The sequence below is a fragment of the Melanerpes formicivorus genome, unplaced genomic scaffold, assembly GCF_026170545.1.
Source record: "Melanerpes formicivorus ecotype bairdi unplaced genomic scaffold, bMelFor1.0.p_v2 SCAF_96, whole genome shotgun sequence".
NCBI lineage: Eukaryota > Metazoa > Chordata > Aves > Piciformes > Picidae > Melanerpes > Melanerpes formicivorus.
This window is the reverse complement of record NW_027142448.1, coordinates 213,550-231,479: the sequence shown is the minus strand read 5'-3', so window position 1 is coordinate 231,479 and position 17,930 is coordinate 213,550. Positions and strand designations below refer to the sequence as shown.

General features: G+C 48.4%; 1 protein-coding gene across 1 annotated transcript in view; it reads left to right on the top strand.

The window, feature by feature from the left end:
- Positions 1-17,930, top strand: part of KPNA1 (karyopherin subunit alpha 1) — a 76,567-nt gene that overhangs the window by 44,893 nt on the left and 13,744 nt on the right. Inside the window, exons 8-11 of the mRNA XM_068166060.1 lie at positions 618-717; positions 1,779-1,942; positions 4,243-4,321; positions 5,609-5,734. Of these exons, the coding sequence (XP_068022161.1) occupies positions 618-717; positions 1,779-1,942; positions 4,243-4,321; positions 5,609-5,734 (469 nt within the window). The remainder of the gene's footprint in view (positions 1-617; positions 718-1,778; positions 1,943-4,242; positions 4,322-5,608; positions 5,735-17,930) is intronic.

Genomic DNA, 17,930 nt, shown 5'->3' with positions numbered 1-17,930 from the left:
CATCTCTCTTATGAGGAGAAGCTGAGAGATCTGGAGTTCTTTAGCCTGGAGAAGAGCAGACAGAGAGGGGATCTTCTTTGTGCTTATCAGTGTATAAAGGGTGGAGACCAAGAGGATGGGACTAAACTATTTTCAGTGGTGTCCAGTGACAGGAAAAGGTACAAACCAGAACACAGGAGGTACCACCTGAACTTAAGGTTGTGGAGTTTTCTCTTCTGGAGACTTTCAGAACCAGTCTAGACATGTGTCTGTGTAGCCTGATCTAGGAGAACTTCCTTTAACAGAGGGGTTGGACTGGGTGCTCTTCAGAGGTCCCTTCCAACTCCTACCAGTCTGTGATTTCTAAGTTGTCAGAAAAAAAGCTTTGTTGGGAGGCTTCACATTATGTTTGACTTAATTAACCAACTCCACAGACAATTCTGCCAGTGCTAGGTTTGATCCCACGCCTGACACAGCTTTCGTCGGTGCGATAACGCCAATGTGAGAGGGTGGTTTAGGCATGCAGACCTCCTGAAGGCATCAGTATGACACTGCATTGGCTCATTGGGCTGCCTGTGTCTTCTGGAGCAGAAATTCTTCAAAAGCCAGAGTTACAGTTGTTTTGTTTGCTGTTTTAGATTGCTCTCAAAACAGAACCGTCTCACTATGACCCGAAATGCTGTATGGGCTCTGTCCAACCTCTGCAGAGGGAAAAATCCTCCTCCAGATTTTGCCAAGGTAAGAGCTGTTGGAAAGGAAATGAGATAGTAGCCAAATAAGCAATGAGAGGGGAGGGAAGTTGTGGCCAGGTGGGGGCTGGTCTCTTCTCCCAGGCAACCAGCAGCAGAACAAGAGGACACAGTCTCAAGCTGTGCCAGGGGAGGTTTAGGCTGGAGGTGAGGAAGAAGTTCTTCATAGAAGGAGAGATTGCCCATTGGAATGTGGTGCCCAGGGAGGTGGTGGAGTCACCATCACTGGACGTGTTTAGGAAGAGACTGGATGGGGTGCTTGGTGCCATGGTTTAGTTGATTAGATAGTGTTGGGTGATGGGTTGGACTTGATGATCTCAAAGGTCTCTTCCAACCTGGTTAATTCTATTCTATTCTATTCTATTCTATTCTATTCTATTCTATTCTATTCTATTCTATTCTATTCTATTCTCTTCTCTTCTCTTCTCTTCTCTTCTCTTCTCTTCTCTTCTCTTCTCTTCTCTTCTCTTCTCTTCTCTTCTCTTCTCTTCTCTTCTCTTCTCTTCTCTTCTCTTCTATTCTCTTCTCTTCTATTCTCTTCTCTTCTATTCTCTTCTCTTCTATTCTACAGAAATAATTCAGAATTTTTCGAAATAACACATGGGCTTCTCACAGAGGAAGGTTTTGAATGTATTTAGTTCTTTGGGCAGAGATCCACACCCACCACTTTAACATGGCTGCCCTCCAGTTTTGTTGCTGCTCTTGCACTGGGGATGACAGTCTCGGAGCAGAGCAAAGCTCTGCATGTTTTGGCTGCACATCTTAGCAGACAAGTATGACTTTTAAGTTGCCAGGCACTGTTCTGTAGAGGCTGAAGGCTTCTCACAGTGCTTATCTGCTGCTGTGCTCCTCTTGTGAAGCTACAGAGCCCTGCACAGACATTCTACCTAGGTCTTAAAGTTTCTGAGTATTCAACCTTGGGATGTTTTGTCTAGTCCTTGTTATTGCCTAGTCCTACAATGTCACATAACAAAATGAACTGACATGTTAATAGATCTTCTGGCTCTTTTAATCACCCCATGTAATGTATCTTCTCTTAATGTCTTGCAGGTTTCACCTTGTCTAAATGTGCTCTCCTGGCTGCTTTTTGTCAATGACACAGACGTATTAGCTGATGCCTGCTGGGCTTTGTCCTATTTGTCTGATGGCCCCAATGATAAAATCCAGGCTGTGATTGATGCAGGGGTCTGCAGAAGACTTGTGGAATTGCTGATGTAAGCAATGTCTCCTGAGCAAATTCACTGTTTTCCCTAAAATCAAGGTTCCAGCAGTGGGAAGTTCAGTTAGATATGCCTTGAAATGTTGTCATTTCCAAAGAACAGGGTTTGAGTTTTCATTTTACCTGTTTGTGGTCAGTCCTCTCTGTTTGCCATGGGTAAGAGAAACAATGGCATTTTTCTTCTCCCAGTTTTGCTGTTTCTTAAGGAATTTTTTTCCCCTGCACCTAACAGCTGCTTTATTGTAAAATCCATAATATATGTTGCAGCATATGGTATATAGGTAGGGTGTATATTATATAGGGGGGATATATATATATATATGCCATGCACAGCAAGCTCACTACCCTGGACTTCAGGAGAGCTGACTTTGACCTCTTCAGGGATCTGCTTGGTAGTGTACCATGGGATAAAGCCCTGGAGGGAAGAGAGGCCTAAGAAAGCTGATTAATATTCAAGGATCACCACTTCCAAATCAGGAGGACAAACAAGGAGCTCCTGGGCAAACTCACACATAAAAAGGAAGTCTCCAGAGGGTGGAAGAGAGGACAGATAGCCTGAGAGGAGTACAGAGAAATTGTCCAAGTACCCAGGGATTGAATTAGGAAAGCTAGAGCCCTGAGAGTATCCCATCTGGCCAGCCATGCCAAGGGTAGCAAGGAAAGTTTCTGTACCTATAGAATGCTAGGTATAAAAGGAAGACTAGAGAAAGGGTGGGGCCTCTCTGGAAGAAAAAGGAAGAGTGGATTACCCAGAACATGGAGAAGACTAAGGTCCTCCATGAGACTTTTTTGCCTCAGTCTTCACCATCAGTTGCTCTAGCCACCCTGCCCAAGTTGCAGAAGGCAGAGGGGGAGGTCAGGGCAATCCCAAGCACAAACACGTGCTGGGCAGTGAGTGGACTGAGAGCAGTCCTGAGGAGAAAGATTGGGGTTGCTGGCTGGCAGGAAGCTCAGCTTGAGTTGAGAGTGTGTGCTTGGAGCCCAAAGAGCCAACCACATCCTGAGCTGTGTCAAAAGAAGGATGTCCAGCAGATCAAGGGAGGTGATTCTCCCTCTCTCCTCCACTGCTGTGAGACCCCACCTAGAGTACTGCATTCAGCTCTGGGGACATCAACTTAAGAAGGATACGAGACTGTTGAAGCAAGTCCAGAGGAGAGCCATCTGGAGCACCTCTCTCATGAGCACAGGCTGAGAGAGTTGGGGTTGTTCAGCCTGGAGAAGAGAAGGCTCCAGGGACACCTTATAGCAGCCTTCCAGTATTTGAAGGAGGCTGCAGGGATAGCTGGAGAGGGACTTTTACAGTGGCATGTAATGACAGGACAAGAGGTGATAGCTTCAGGTGTAAAGAGGGTGGATTTAGGAAATTGTAACAGATTGCCTGGAGGGGTTGTGAATGCCCTGCCCCTGGAAGTGTTTGAGGCCAGCTTGCAGGGAGCCTTGAGCAGCCTGATCTAGTGGAAGGTAGAACTCTCCATGCAGGGGAGGAGGGCATGTGTTGGAAATGGCAGTTGATGACTTTTAAGATGCCTTGCAACCCAAACCATGCTAGGCTTTTAATGTTCTCTGTGCTACTGAAGTCCATGTTATAATTACCTAACAAAGATAGAAATGTAAGCAGTAGTACAGTTTAGTGAATAGTAGAATAGATAGTACATGACTGTGAAAGAGTACTTTGGGCAGCAAAGTGTGACTGTGGGAGCTGGGGTCAGGGGCCCTGGCCTGTTTTAGAGCCATTTCTTCAAGGCTAAAGGAAGGATGTGGAGCATTCAGTTATGTAAGAAGAAGAAACAATGGATTTCAGTGATGTACATTGAAAGAAAAAGTGCTACTATTAAGGCAGTGTTTTAATTTGAGAGGAAGATTCCTTCCTTCACCCTTCTGATTTAACAGTGCTGATGGCAGGATGCACATGATGACAGAAGGTGTTGGAGGTTAAACACACAGTTCCTGTCTGTGTTCCTCTGGCTCACTCTCTGTGCATGCCACCTGAAGTAGCATGTTTCATAGTTAAAGCTGATTAATTTTCCCTCACAAGGATGTCACTATTCTGAAGTACTTGTATTTTGTCAATCCTGTGCTGTACTTTGCTGCTGCTGAATGCTGTCTGAAGGCTTAAACCTTCAGAAACCCTCGAAAGACTCACCATAGGTTTAAAAACCAAGAGTGCTTTGATTCAGATGAGTCAGGTTTAACAGGGAAGCTGTCCACTGGCTGATGGATGTTCCTCTCTTGAGGATGTGAAGATGAAGGTGCTTCAAGATAGTTAAAACTTAGGCCTTTCCTTGTTAATTGTAGGCACAATGACTACAAAGTTGTATCTCCTGCCTTACGAGCTGTTGGGAACATCGTCACAGGCGATGACGTCCAGACCCAGGTATGGATTCTTACCATAATATCAGTCAGGGTTGGAAGGGACCACAAGGATCATCTAGTTCCAACCCCCCTGCCATGGGCAGGGACACCCCACACTAGATCAGCCTGGCCACAGCCACAGCCAGCCTGGCCTTAAACACCTCCAGGGACAGGGCCTCAACCACCTCCCTGGACAACCCATTCCAGGGCTTCACCACTCTCATGGGGAAGAACTTCCTCCTCACCTCCAGCCTCAATCTCCCCACCTCCAGCTTCATTCCATTCCCCCTAATCCTATCACTCCCTGAGATCCTGAGCAGTCCCTCCCCAGCCTCCCTGTAGCCCCCTTCAGATACTGGAAGGCCACAATGAGGTCACCTGGGAGCCTTCTCTTCTGCAGACTGAACAGCCCCAACTCCTTCTTGTTCTCTTGTGTTGGGTTGTACTTCATCTTTGTTAGTTGTGGCCAGCAGGAGCAGGGAGATCATTCTGCCCCCTGTGTTCAGCACTGGTTAGGACACATCTTGAGTCCTGTGTCCAGTTCTAGGCCACTCAGTTTAGGAAAGAGGTTGGGTTGCTGGAAGGTGTCCAGAGAAGGGCAATGAGGCTGGGGAGGGGTCTGGAGCACAGCCCTGTGAGGAGAGGCTGAGGGAGCTGGGGTTGCTTAGCCTGGAGAAGAGGAGGCTCAGGGGAGACCTTCTTGCTCTCTCCAACTCCCTGAAGGGAGGTTGTAGCCAGGTGGGGGTTGGTCTCTTCTCCCAGGCAACCAGCACCAGAACAAGAGGACACAGTCTCAAGCTGCACCAGGGGAAGTTTAAGCTTGAGATGAAGAGAAAGTTCTTTACAGAAAGACTTAGTGGCCATTGGAATGTGCTGCCCAGGGAGGTGGTGGAGTCACTGTCCTTGGAGGTGTTCAAAAAGGGACTGTATGTGGCACTTGGTTCCATGGTTTAGTACGTCATGAGGTGCTGGGTGACAGGTTGGACTTTCAGGTCTTCTCCAACCTTATTGATCCTATGATTCTATGAATGTGCTGCCCAGGGAGGTGGTGGAGTCCCCTTCCCTGGAGGTGTTTAGGAGGAGCCTGGATGAGGCACTTGGTGCCATGGCTTAGTTGATCAGATGGTGCTGGGTGGTAGGTTGGACTTGATGATCTCAAAGGTCTTTTCCAACCTGGTTAATTCTATTCTATTCTAAATTTCCTCTAAGATGTGGTTTCTTTGGGTTTTCAGTTGGTTGGGGTTTTTTCTGTGGTTTGGGGGTTGGTTCTGTGTTGTTTTTATTACTGTTTGTTTTCTTTTGTGCTCAGGTAATTCTGAACTGTTCAGCCCTGCAGAGTTTGCTGCACTTGCTAAGCAGCCCAAAAGAATCCATCAAAAAGGAAGCATGCTGGACAATATCAAACATAACAGCTGGAAACAGAGCCCAGATCCAGGTAACCTTTCCAACTGTGATAGAAATCTGTGTCTTGCAGACTAGAAGACATACACATCAGCAGTGCAGAGTGTGGATAAAGGGCATACTTGTATGCACACACAGAATTATCCATCATTACATGTCAGCAGAAGTTTGCCATAGATTCTTTGTGTAATTACAATGTTCCAGTGGCCCAGCCTCATTTTCTACCTCTTTGATGTTATAGCCATCAGTAGGTTGTAAGGGGAGGGAGATGGTCATACTAGAGGATGACAAAATGAGCCCAAGCTCAAGAAAAGCTGGCTTTAGTAATTTGCTTCATGCCTTTGGCAGTCACTAAGACAAGAGGAGAATGTTGTTCTTCTGGAGTTGTATTTCTCCCTCACTGGGTGCAGAATGTTGTGAGATGGCGAAGGATGCATGGCAGCCCAGTTGTAGATACATGTTCTTTGAGCAATAGCAAAAGTATCTGTCTAAATAGCAGAGACATCAGCTGCTAGTAATGAGGCAGAAACAATGCCTCTCAGGAAGTACACCAAATGCTGTAATACACCGCTGAAAGTGGCCAAGGAGTCCTCCTTTCCTCCATACCTTTCTTCTTGGAGAGCAGCCTGCTACTTCCTACTCTTAAATCTTATGTCTCTGGATTATTCTTCTGTATGATCAGAACTACCCTGAAGTGGTCCACACTCTTGCCCCAAGGGCTATAGATAGTGTTGGGTGATAAGTTGGACTCAATGATCTTAAAGGTCTCTTCCAACCTGGTTAATTCCTATTTCTATTCCTACTTCCCTTCTTCTTCCCTTCCCTTCTTCTTCCCTTCCCTTCTTCTTCCCTTCCCTTCTTCTTCCCTTCCCTTCTTCTTCCCTTCCCTTCTTCTTCCCTTCCCTTCTTCTTCCCTTCCCTTCTTCTTCCCTTCCCTTCTTCTTCCCTTCTTCTTCCCTTCCCTTCCCTTCTTCTTCCCTTCTTCGTCCCTTCCCTTCCCTTCTTCGTCCCTTCCCTTCCCTTCTTCTTCCCTTCTTCTTCCCTTCTTCTTCCCTTCTTCTTCCCTTCTTCTTCCCTTCTTCGTCCCTTCTTCGTCCCTTCTTCGTCCCTTCCCTTCCCTTCCCTTCCCTTCCCTTCCCTTCCCTTCCCTTCCCTTCCCTTCCCTTCCCTTCCCTTCCCTTCCCTTCCCTTCCCTTCCCTTCCCTTCCCTTCCCTTCCCTTCCCTTCCCTTCCCTTCCCTTCCCTTCCCTTCCCTTCCCTTCCCTTCCCTTCCCTTCCCTTCCCTTCCCTTCCCTTCCCTTCCCTTCCCTTCCCTTCCCTTCCCTTCCCTTCCCTTCCCTTCCCTTCCCTTCCCTTCCCTTCCCTTCCCTTCCCTTCCCTTCCCTTCCCTTCCCTTCCCTTCCCTTCCCTTCCCTTCCCTTCCCTTCCCCTCCCCTTCCCCTCCCCTTCTTCTTCCCTTCTTCTTCCCTTCTTCTTCCCTTCTTCTTCCCTTCTTCTTCCCTTCTTCTTCCCTTCTTCTTCCCTTCCCTCTTTTCTTTTAGCAGAAAACTTGCAGGAGCTTGTAAAAAGGCTCCGAAGGTGGAAAGCTGTGTATGTCCTTCTTGTCTGGTGTAAGGATGCAACTACGTTAGGAGTGTAGCTGCTAGCAAAAATACCTCCTGTGGTTGTATTTGCTCTGGCTTTCTCCATCAGTGTTTTATCACTGAGGGTTGTGGGTTTTGTCTGATGCAGTGAAAGGTACAGTTGCTGCATCTGACCTTGGTAGAGCTTTGAGGATTTTGATTCCACCATTGTGTTGTGGCTTGTGTGTTCAACCTGTGGATGATATGAATTTCCAACCAAGTGGTGTGTAGAACCATCAACTGTGCCACTGTTTCTCCTGCATCAGCAAGAGTCATTGCCCTACAGTTAGCAGTGCAGCAGGGATAGTACTGCTTGTGCTAAGGCAAAAATGGGTTTGCCTTTGGTTCTCTAGCCTTGAGGAATCTCTAGGCTGCTTTATCCATGCTGCTCCTATAGGGGTGAGCAGTGTTTTCTCTCCAGAAAGCCATTGCTGCATTTCCTGGGAAGTCTTAAACTTACTTTCTGGGGAAAATTCAGCCCAACACATTTCCTTAACTTTGTTAGCTTTTACCATGTCTGTCACAGAGGTGCTTCAGGTTGCACAGGGGTGTGGCAGACTTATGAAAGATGAGAGCTTGAGAAAATCAGATATCCCTACAAGTCATTCTGTAAAGAATCATAGAATCAATAAGGTTGGGAAAGACCTCAGAGATCATCCAGTCCAACTTGTCACCCAACACCTCATGACTAACCAAACCATGGCACCAAGTGCCACATCCAATCCCCTCTTGAACACCTCCAGGGATGGGGACTCCACACCTCCCTGGGCAGCACATTCCAATGGCCAATTACTCGTTCTGGAAAGAACTTTCTCCTCACCTCCAGCCTAAACTTCCCCTGGTGCAGCTTGAGACTGTGCCCTCTTGTTCTGCTGCTGGGTTGCCTGGGAGAAGAGCCCAACCCCCACCTGGATACAACCTCCCTTCAGGGAATTGGAGACAGCAAGAAGGTCTCCCCTGAGCCTCCTCTTCTCCAGGCTAAGCAACCCCAGCTCCCTCAGCTTCTCCTCACAGGGCTGTGCTCCAGACCCCTCCCCAGCTTTGTTGCCCTTCTCTGGACACCTTCCAGCATCTCAACATCTTTCCTAAACTGAGTGGCCCAGAACTGGACACAGGACTCAAGGTGTGGCCTAACCAGTGCAGAGTACAGGGCACAATGACTTCCCTGCTCCTGCTGGCCACACTCTTCCTGATCCAGGCCGGGATGCCATTGGCCTTCTTGGCCACCTGGGCACACTGCTGGCTTATGTTCAGCCTACTATCAACCAGTACCCCCCAGGTCCCCTTCTGCCTGGCTGCTCTCCAGCCACTCTGACCCCAGCCTGTAGCACTGCATGGGGTGGTTGTGAGATAATTATCAGAGCTGACAACAGAAAGTAAAATTGATTAGATCACTTTTTCAGAGCTCCAGGCTCTCTATTTTCATATCTTGACCTACTGAAGATGCTGTTGTCAAAAGTCCTAGAGGTAACTTAATCTCTAGTGCACCTAAAGCTATTTCAATAGTGTATTCACTTCTGTGACTTCTGCATAGGTGTTTGCTTCACTGTGCCATGTTGTGCTGTTCAAGTGAAGGAGTAAGTGTCTACCCTTGTCTGTAGAGTGTTCTTACACCTGATAAGCCACTGCACAGAGATGGAAAAGGCTTTAGGTGCAGGAGTCATAACTGTATCCTTGCTATTCATCTGTCCTCTAAATGGTTGTCACAGATTCATTTGAAAACAAGGATGAAATAACTTCTCCTTTGTAAAAGCAGAATTGGCCTGATGTAGCTAAACAAGGTCAGGGTGTAATAGTTTGTACAGATTTAGGAGTGTCTTATCACCAGTTCAGATCAGCTACCATGCTACTGAGAACAGCTTAGATTTGCTGTGTGATGTGGAGCAGTGAGGTGGGAAGGCAGGGAGAGGGAAGTTAATGCTATGATACAGTAATATTGCACCTTGGTTTCTAGCAGGTGATTCTTTAGAAGTGCAAAAAGCAGCATGGACAAACACTTACATTTGTCTGGGTGGAAGCTTGCTTCCTCAGGATTCCTGCTCCAAGAAGAAAACAGAGTCAACCAAATCACCCAAAATGTTTGCAGTAGGAACAGAATCCAGCTTCAGGCAGCTGCTGTGCGCTGTGTCACAGGCAGCTCGGGAGCCTCTCGATGCATTACTCCAGTCAAGTGGAAAGAATGGGAGAAGCAGCTTCTCCCAAGTGAAAGCTCTAGCTCTTTTAAGAGCCAGGCCCTATTCATAGTAAGTGAGCTGCCTTCAAACACAGAGCACACACGTGCTGCATGGTAAAGCACAGACTGCCCTAAGTGCATTGTCTGGCAGGAACTGGCTGGAGGCTGAGCCCAGAGAGTGGTGGTGAATGGTGCCACAGCCAGCTGGCAGTCAGGCACCAGTGGTGTGCCCCAGGGATCAGTGCTGGGCCCCATCCTCTTTAACATCTTTATTGATGATCTGGATGAGGGCATTGAATCCATCATCAGTAAATTTGCAGATGACACCAAGCTGGGGGCAGGAGTTGATCTGCTGGAGGGTAGAGAGGCTCTGCAGAGGGACCTGGACAGGCTGGACAGATGGGCAGAGTCCAAGGGCAGGAGATTGAACACATCCAAGTGCCAGGTTCTGCACATTGGCCACAGCAACCCCATGCAGAGCTACAGGCTGGGATCAGAGTGACTGAGAGCAGCCAGGAAGAAAGGGACCTGGGGGTACTGGTTGATAGTAGGCTGAACATGAGCCAGCAGTGTGCCCAGATGGCCAAGAGGGCCAATGGCATCCTGGCCTGCATCAGGAACAGTGTGGCCAGCAGGAGCAGGGAAGTCATTGTGCCCTGTGCTCAGCACTGGTTAGGCCACACCTTGAGTCCTGTGTCCAGTTCTGGGCCCCTCAGTTTAGGTAAGGTGTTGAAATGCTGGAAGGTGTCCAGAGAAGGGCAACAAAGCTGGAGAGGGGTTTGGAGCACAGCCCTGTGAGGAGAGGCTGAGGGAGCTGGGGTTGCTTAGCCTGGAGAAGAGAAGGCTCAGGGGAGACCTTCTTGCTGTCTCCAACTCCCTGAAGGGAGGTTGTAGCCAGGTGGGGGTTGGTCTCTTCTCCCAGGCAACCAGCACCAGAACAAGAGGACACAATCTCAAGCTGCACCAGGGGAGGTTTAGGCTGGAGGTTAGGAAGAAATTCTTCCCAGCAAGAGATATTGGCCATTGGAATGTGCTGCCCAGGGAGGTGGTGGAGTCACCATCACTGGAGGTGTTTAGGAAGAGCCTGGATGAGGCACTTGATTTAGTTGATCAGATGGTGCTGGGTGATAGGTTGGACTTGATTATCTCTGAGGTTTTCTCCCACCTGGTTAATTCTATTCTGTTCTATTTAATGTGCACTGAGAGTTACAAAAAATTAGTTTAAAAATATCATGTTTGTGATGGTGAGCCAAAGGTAACTCTCCAGCTAGTGAGGACATTGTGCAGGTTGTGTCTGTCATGAGGCTTAGAACCACAGGAGACTCTTCACAGGAAAGTTGTGACGTGAAGTGCTTTGGAGAATATTTCCAAGCTGCTTGATGAGAGATCTCAGAATGGTAGTTTCTTGGATGTAACATTGGCAGCTGCAGGTGTAACTGCCAAGATTATCTCACATTGAAGGGGAAGTCTCATTAGACATTTAACAAGTTTCAGGAGGGCTCTCATTCTTCAGTTTCTAGTCTCAAGCTAGAGAATGTCACCTGAGGTACATGGTGCCATGAAACCTGCTCCCAACTCCAGAGCTGACAGGTCTTCATTCTCAGACTGCCTTCTCTGAGGCTTTACCTCAGTTGACTCCTACTCAGTGTCAGAATTGATTGTAAATGTTTGAGCTGGAAAACACCTTGAAACAGTGCTTGAAGTTGGCCAGTGCTGTTTGGTGAAGTGTTTTGTGAAGATGGCCATCTGCTGAAATTGAGGAGAAAAAACCCTCTGTGAGGACCAAGGATAACTCCCACCTGGCAGAAATCTCTCTTTTAGCTAAGTTCATGGAGGAGCTTAATTCATCCATGAATTGAGGGGGTTTATTGTTTTGTTTCTCTAAAGTACTAGCTGCAGGTCCAGAGTAAATTGGTTTTCCTGTCTCCCCAGTCCCTCAGAACTGCACAGTAGTTCCTTCTGGAGGCAAAATCTCTTCTAGTCTCTGTGACATTAACTGGATTTTCAACATGCACATTCTTTAGCTGGAGAGCAGATGTCTGCCTGGCATAGTAAAAACAGCATTATTGCTGGTCTAGCTAGTGAGTTGTTGCTCCTGAGCAGCAGGGATGCTACAATGCTGTAGAATCATCAAATTGTTTTGGTTGGAAAAGACCTTTAAGGTCATGGAGTCCAACCGTTACCTAACTCCACTAAGTGTGGTGCTAAAGCATGTCCCTCAGCACCACATCTCTGCACCTCTGACACACCTCCAGGGATGGGGATTCAGCCACCTCCCTGGGGAGCCTGTTCCAGTGTTTGAGGACCTTTCAGTCAAGACCTTTCTTCTAATATGCAACCTAAACTCCCCTGGTGCAACTTGAGGCCATTCCCTCTCATCCTGTCACTTGCTACTAGGGAGAAGAGAGCTACTCCCACCTAGCTCCAGCCTCCTTTCAGGGAGCTGAGGAGAGCAAGAAGGTCTCCCCTCAGCCTCCTCCAGACTGAACAACCCCACTTCCCTCAGACACTCCTCACAAGAGCTGTTCTTCAGACCCTTCCCCAGCTTCATTGCTCTTCTCTGGACATGCTCCAGCACCTCAAAGTCTTTCTTGTAGCGAGGGCCCACAAACTGAGCACAGTACTCAAGGGCTTGGGTGATGTTCAAACCATAATTCCTTCTGCACCCCAAGAAGAAAATGAAGCATTTTGGTAAACTGCAGAGGTATTTTGCCTAGCCAATGTTAACAGACAGAGCTGTATTTAGTGTTGTCACAGATTGCATTGGGTTACACTCCCTCCATCCACCCACTCTGAAGTATTGAAACGTAAACTTAGCGGGAAGGATTTCTCTGTTCATTTCCACTTCCATACTGCCTGCAATGCTGTTTGGTAGCACACTCCAAAGGCTTTCTCTGCCCTTCCTACAGTGTAAGGCAGCAGCCTGTCTATAACCATCAGATTTGCACTCCCAACACCACCAAGTCCACTGTAGCGTTAAGGCACTACTTCAGCACGCAGAACGTGTGGCAGCCAGAGCTGAACTCTCGTGTGGCTCCTATGAAAGCACAGGAGGTTTGGGGATTTGCCTTTCCCCCTACTAAAGGTGGAAGTGAAAGCCTTTCAGAGTGTGTTCTCAGCAGTGCCTAGGCAGCAGCAAAGCGTGGTGGAACCAGTGGTCTTTCCCCTCTTGATCTCTGTGCTTTTAAGATGTGGGTTGGATGTGTATATCCTGATGCAGTCTGATTGTCACTAAGTATAGTTTCTGTTTGTTAATTTCCTAGTTTGTATACAGCTTTGCTGTACTTCAGTGGATAGCTTCCCCAGTCAGGGAGAAGGGGAACTACATCTTCCTGGGAGTCAGAAGGAGGACTGCACAACTGGAGCTAAATCCTGACTGTCGAGCCTTCTGAGGGGTATGAAAGGCTATCCCATACCTCAGGACATGTTCTGTGTCTAACTTCGCATCGCAAGCCGTTGAAAGCCTATGAAAGGCAGTGAGTGCTCCAGACACACTCTTCCATTTCTGACAGTGAAGACACCATAGGAGTTCTCTCCTCTTGACAGGTTAAGAAACTTATCACTTCTTTTGTAATATACCTTAAACTCTCACAAGAGCATCTGGAAGCCTGAGTATGGCTAGGCACGGGAGCAGAAGGATCTGGGTCGTGTTTTCCCTCCCTTAGGGTTTCCTGTCCTGGCTGAAATGTAACGAGGGCAAGTGCAGCAAATGGTGCATTGCCTGTTCAGTTTCAAAAACCCTGGACTGAAACACACTCTTCTGAAGTGTGGGAAGGATATGAGCTGACAGTTGTCAGAGGCTTGTCTCCAAAACACCCCCAGGAATGCTGGGAATATGGAAGAGGCAGGCCATGATTCACACCGTTATGGTTTACACAGGCCAGCTCTCTTTAAGGTTACTTAACTGGAGTTTGCTTTATGCCATCATTTTCTTGAGTGGTCTAAAATCTTGCCGTGGTGTTTATGGTGGCAAGACTTCAAAAGTGTCTCAGTTAGGAGCAAAATGTGGCATTGTTGGCAAGGTCATGCTAGTGTGAGGACCAGTGATAGTCAAATGTCATGGAATCATAGAATTGTTAGGGCTGGAAGGGAGCCTCAAGGATCATCCAGTTCCAACCACCCTGCCATGGCCAGGGACACCTCACACTACAGCAGGCTGCTCACAGCCACATCCAGCCTGGCCTTCAAAACCTCCAGGGATGAGGCTTCCACCACCTCCCTGGGCAACCTGTGCCAGTCTCTCACCACCCTCATGGGGAAGAACTTCTTCCTAACATCCAATCTGAATCTACTAATTTCTAGTTTTTATCCATTCCCTCCAGTCCTATCACTCCCTGACACCCTAAAAAGTCCCTCCCCAGCTTTCTTGGAGCCCCCTTCAGATACTGGAAGGCCACAAGAAGGCATTCTCGGAGCCTTCTCTTCTCCAGACTGAACAGCCCCAACTCCTTCAGTCTGTCCTCATAGGAGAGGTGCTTCAGCCCTCTGCTCATCCTCTGGACATGCTCCAGATCCTTCCTGTAATAGAGGCTCCAGAACTGGACACAGTATTCCAGGTGTGGTCTCACCAGAGCGGAGTAAAGAAGGAGAATCACCTCCCTTGCCCTGCAGCCCAGGATCTGATTGGCTTTCTGGGCTGCAAGTGCTCACTGCTGGCTCCTGTTGAGCTTCTCATCCACCAGCAACCCAGTCCCTGCCCAGCCTATATAAGTGCTTGGGATTGCCCTGACCCAGCTGCAGGACCTTGCCCTTGGTCTCGTTGAACCTCATGAGTTTGCCATGGGCTCTGCTCTGCAGCCTGTCCAGGTCCCTCTGGATGGATCCTTCCCTCCAGCCTGTCTGCTGCACCACACAGCTTGGTGTCATCAGCAAACCTGCTGAGGGTGCACTCAATGCCACTGTCCATGGCCCCCACAAAGATGTTGAACAAGCCTGGTCCCAGGACTGATCCCTGAGGGACTCTGCTTGTCCCTGGCCTCCACTTGGCCATGCACCATTGACAGCCACCCTTTGGCTGTGGCCCTCAAGCCAGTTCTGTATCCACTGAATGGTCCATCCATGGAACCCATCCTGCACCAGCTTGCAGACCAGGATGTGGTGTGGGACAGTGTCGAAGGCTTTGCTCAGGTCCAGGTCAATGACCTCAGTTGCTCTGCCTTCATCTGTTGATGCTGTGCCCTTGTCACAGAAGGCCACCAGGTTTGTCAGGCAGGATTTGCCCTTGGTGAGGCTGTGCTGATTGTACCCAATACCTCTTTGATATTCTTTTGCTCCAGGAGGATCTGCTCCATGACCTTACCAGTGGCCTATAGTTCCCTGGGTCATCCCTCCTTCCCTTTTTGACCATGGGAGTTATGTTTCCCCTTCCCCAGTCAGTGAGGACCTCCCCAGACTGCCAGGACTTTTGGAATATGATGGAGAGCAGTTTAGCAACCTCCTCCCCAGCTCCCTCAGCACCCCTGGGTGTATCCCATCAGGTCCCATGGACTTGAACACTTCCAGGTTCTTCAGATGGTCACAACCTGATCCTCACTCACCAGGGGCAGTTCCTTCTTCCGGTCCCTGCCATTATCTTCCATTAGTCTTGGAGTGCTGCTGGAGCCCTTGCCAGTGAGGACTGAGGCAAAGAGGTCCTTGAGAACCTCATCCTTCTCCATGTCACTCATCACCAGCTCCCCTGGGGCCCACACCGTCCCCAGGCTTCTTTTTACCATTACTATACCTATAGGAATGTTTACTGCTCCCCTTGCTCTCCCTGGCTGGATTGAATTCTAGCTTTAGCTTTTCTAAGCATGGCTCTTGCTGCTCAGGCAGCTTCCTTACATGCTCCCATTCCAGCTGTCCTTTCTTCCACTCCTTGTACAGTTACTTTTTGTGTGCCAGGGTGTCCAGGAGCTCCCTGCTCATCCAGGCAGGCCTCCAGCACTCTCTCCTGCTTTCCTCTTTGTGGGTATACTTTGCTCCTGTGCATGGAGAAGGTGATCCTTGAACACTGCCCAGCTGTCCTGGGCCCCTCTTCCCTCTAGGGCTTTGTCCCATGATACTTTGACCAGCAGATCCCTGAAATGATCAAAATCTGCATGCCTAAAATCCAGGGTTGTAAGCTTGGGACACAGCCTCCTGGTTGCCCTGAGGATCTTAAATTCTTCTGCTTTCTGGTCACTGCAGCCAAGGTTATCCCTGAGCCTCACATTGGTCACCAGCCCTTCTCTATTGGTGAGCACAAGCTCGAGCATAGCCTTTTCTCTTTGCTTCTCTGCCATTTGGAGGAGGCAGCTGTCACCTCTGCATTCCAGGAACATCCTGGAATGCTGTACCCAGCTGCCAAGGTGGTTGAAATCCCCAGTGAGGAGCAGGGCTTGTGACCTAGAAGCTGCTTCTGTTTGCCTGTGGAGGGCCTCATCTGCTTGGCTCTGCTGCTCAGGTGGCCTGTAGGAGACCCCTATGGTAACATCACCTTCCCCTGTCTTAGCCTTAATCTTCACCCATATGCTCTCAACCAGCTCATCATCCTTGCCCAGGTGGGGCTCCACTGATTCCAGTTGGTACCTGATACAGAGAGCAACACCTCCTCCCCTGCCTCTAGGTGGTCCTGCTCTAGCAGGGGAGTTGGACTAGATGATCTCCAGAGATCTCTTCCAACCTCTACCATTCTGTGAGGTGAGAGTTAGTCTCTTCTCTTTAGTAGCAAATGATAGGACAAGAGGAAATGGCTTCAAGTTGCACTGCTGGAAGTTTAGGTTGGCTATTAGAAGGAACTTTTACTGAAAGGGTTATCAAAACACTGGAATGAGTTCCCCAGGGAGGTGGTTGAATCATCTCTGGAGGTGCTTAAAAGATGCAGAGATGTTGTGCAGATTGTATCCAGTGCTGGGCCCCTCAGGTTAGGAAAGATGTTGAGATGCTGGAAGGTGTCCAGAGAAGGGCAACAAAGCTGGGGAGGGGTCTGGAGCACAGCCCTGTGAGGAGAGGCTGAGGGAGCTGGGGTTGCTTAGCCTGGAGAAGAGGAGGCTCAGGGGAGACCTTCTTGCTGTCTCCAACTCCCTGAAGGGAGGTTGTAGCCAGGTGGGGGTTGGTCTCTTCTCCCAGGCAAGCAGCACCAGAACAAGAGGACACAGTCTCAAGCTGTGCCAGGAGAGGTTTAGGCTGGAGGTGAGGAAGAAGTTCTTCCCAGCAAGAGAGATTGGCCATTGGAATGTGCTGCCCAGGGAGGTGGTGGAGTCACCATCCCTGGAGGTGTTCAGGAGGAGACTTGATGGGGTGCTTGGTGCCATGGGTTAGTTGATCAGATGGTGTTGGGTGATAGGTTGGACTTGATGATCTCAAAGGTCTTTTCCATCCTGATTATTTCTATTCTATAGTATATTGAACATCAGTGCAGATGTAATGCAGCATGGGAAATTCACTCTTCAGAAATCAAATACTATATAGTGAAGGTTGAGTAGGATAAATAAGAAGGATAGAATGTCTCCCAGAGACAGGGAACCCCCATGGGTAGCCACAGTACAGGGATGCCACCTATTTAAATGAAACACAGAAAGAAGTTGTCACTCACAGATCTGAGGAGGGCCACTTCAGAGCTGAGGGGAGGGACTGAAGGACTAAGGATTACAATTCAGCTCAGTTTCCAATCAAATTGGAAGATTCAGATTCCAATTAAAGCTCAGTTTCAGTTTTCTGAAAGGCTCTTAGCTCCAAGTCAAGATGTGCACTCAGTTCTGACAAACACAAGTGGCTGCTGTTGGGCACATATTTCAGTGTTGCTTCCATGTATTGAAGGATGGGTTCTGGATTACCTGTTATGCAGAACTTAACTTACTAATCTATTCTGAAGGAACCACCTCAGTGCCTAGTGGTAGTAGGCTAAACCCAACATGAATATTACAAGTTCAGGTAGGTGGTCGAATCACCAACCCTGGAGGTGGTCAAAAAACTTGCAGGCCTGGCACTTCAGGACATGGTTTAGTGGGCTTGGTGGTGTTGGGTTGATGGTTGGATTCTCTTATGCTTTCCAACTGAAACAATTCTATCATTCAAAGTCATGAGGAAAAGGATGAAAAGGCCAAAATGAGAATCCTTACTCTTGTTCTAATGGCTTTACCATTGCCCTGTATGCAGATCCATCTTCAGACGATATGTTAGGACTTAGGTGGTAAGGAGGGACCCTAAAATGTCAGATGGATTCCATGTGAAGAGCACCTTCACAGGCTGTGAGACAAGTGGCATCCTGGAAGGTGAACGAGGAAAGATTTGGTCTTTGGGTTTTGAGCAAGGTTCTTGCAGGAGGAGACAGGGGAATTACTGGGTGCTGCAGTTAGGACAGCTGAGCACAGATCTTCTCATACAGGTGGAGTCTGACTGGAACTCATTGCTGCAACTGTGGGTGTTTAAAAAGAAGAAAGAAAGCTAACATGACTAGAGTTTACAGTTTGCTG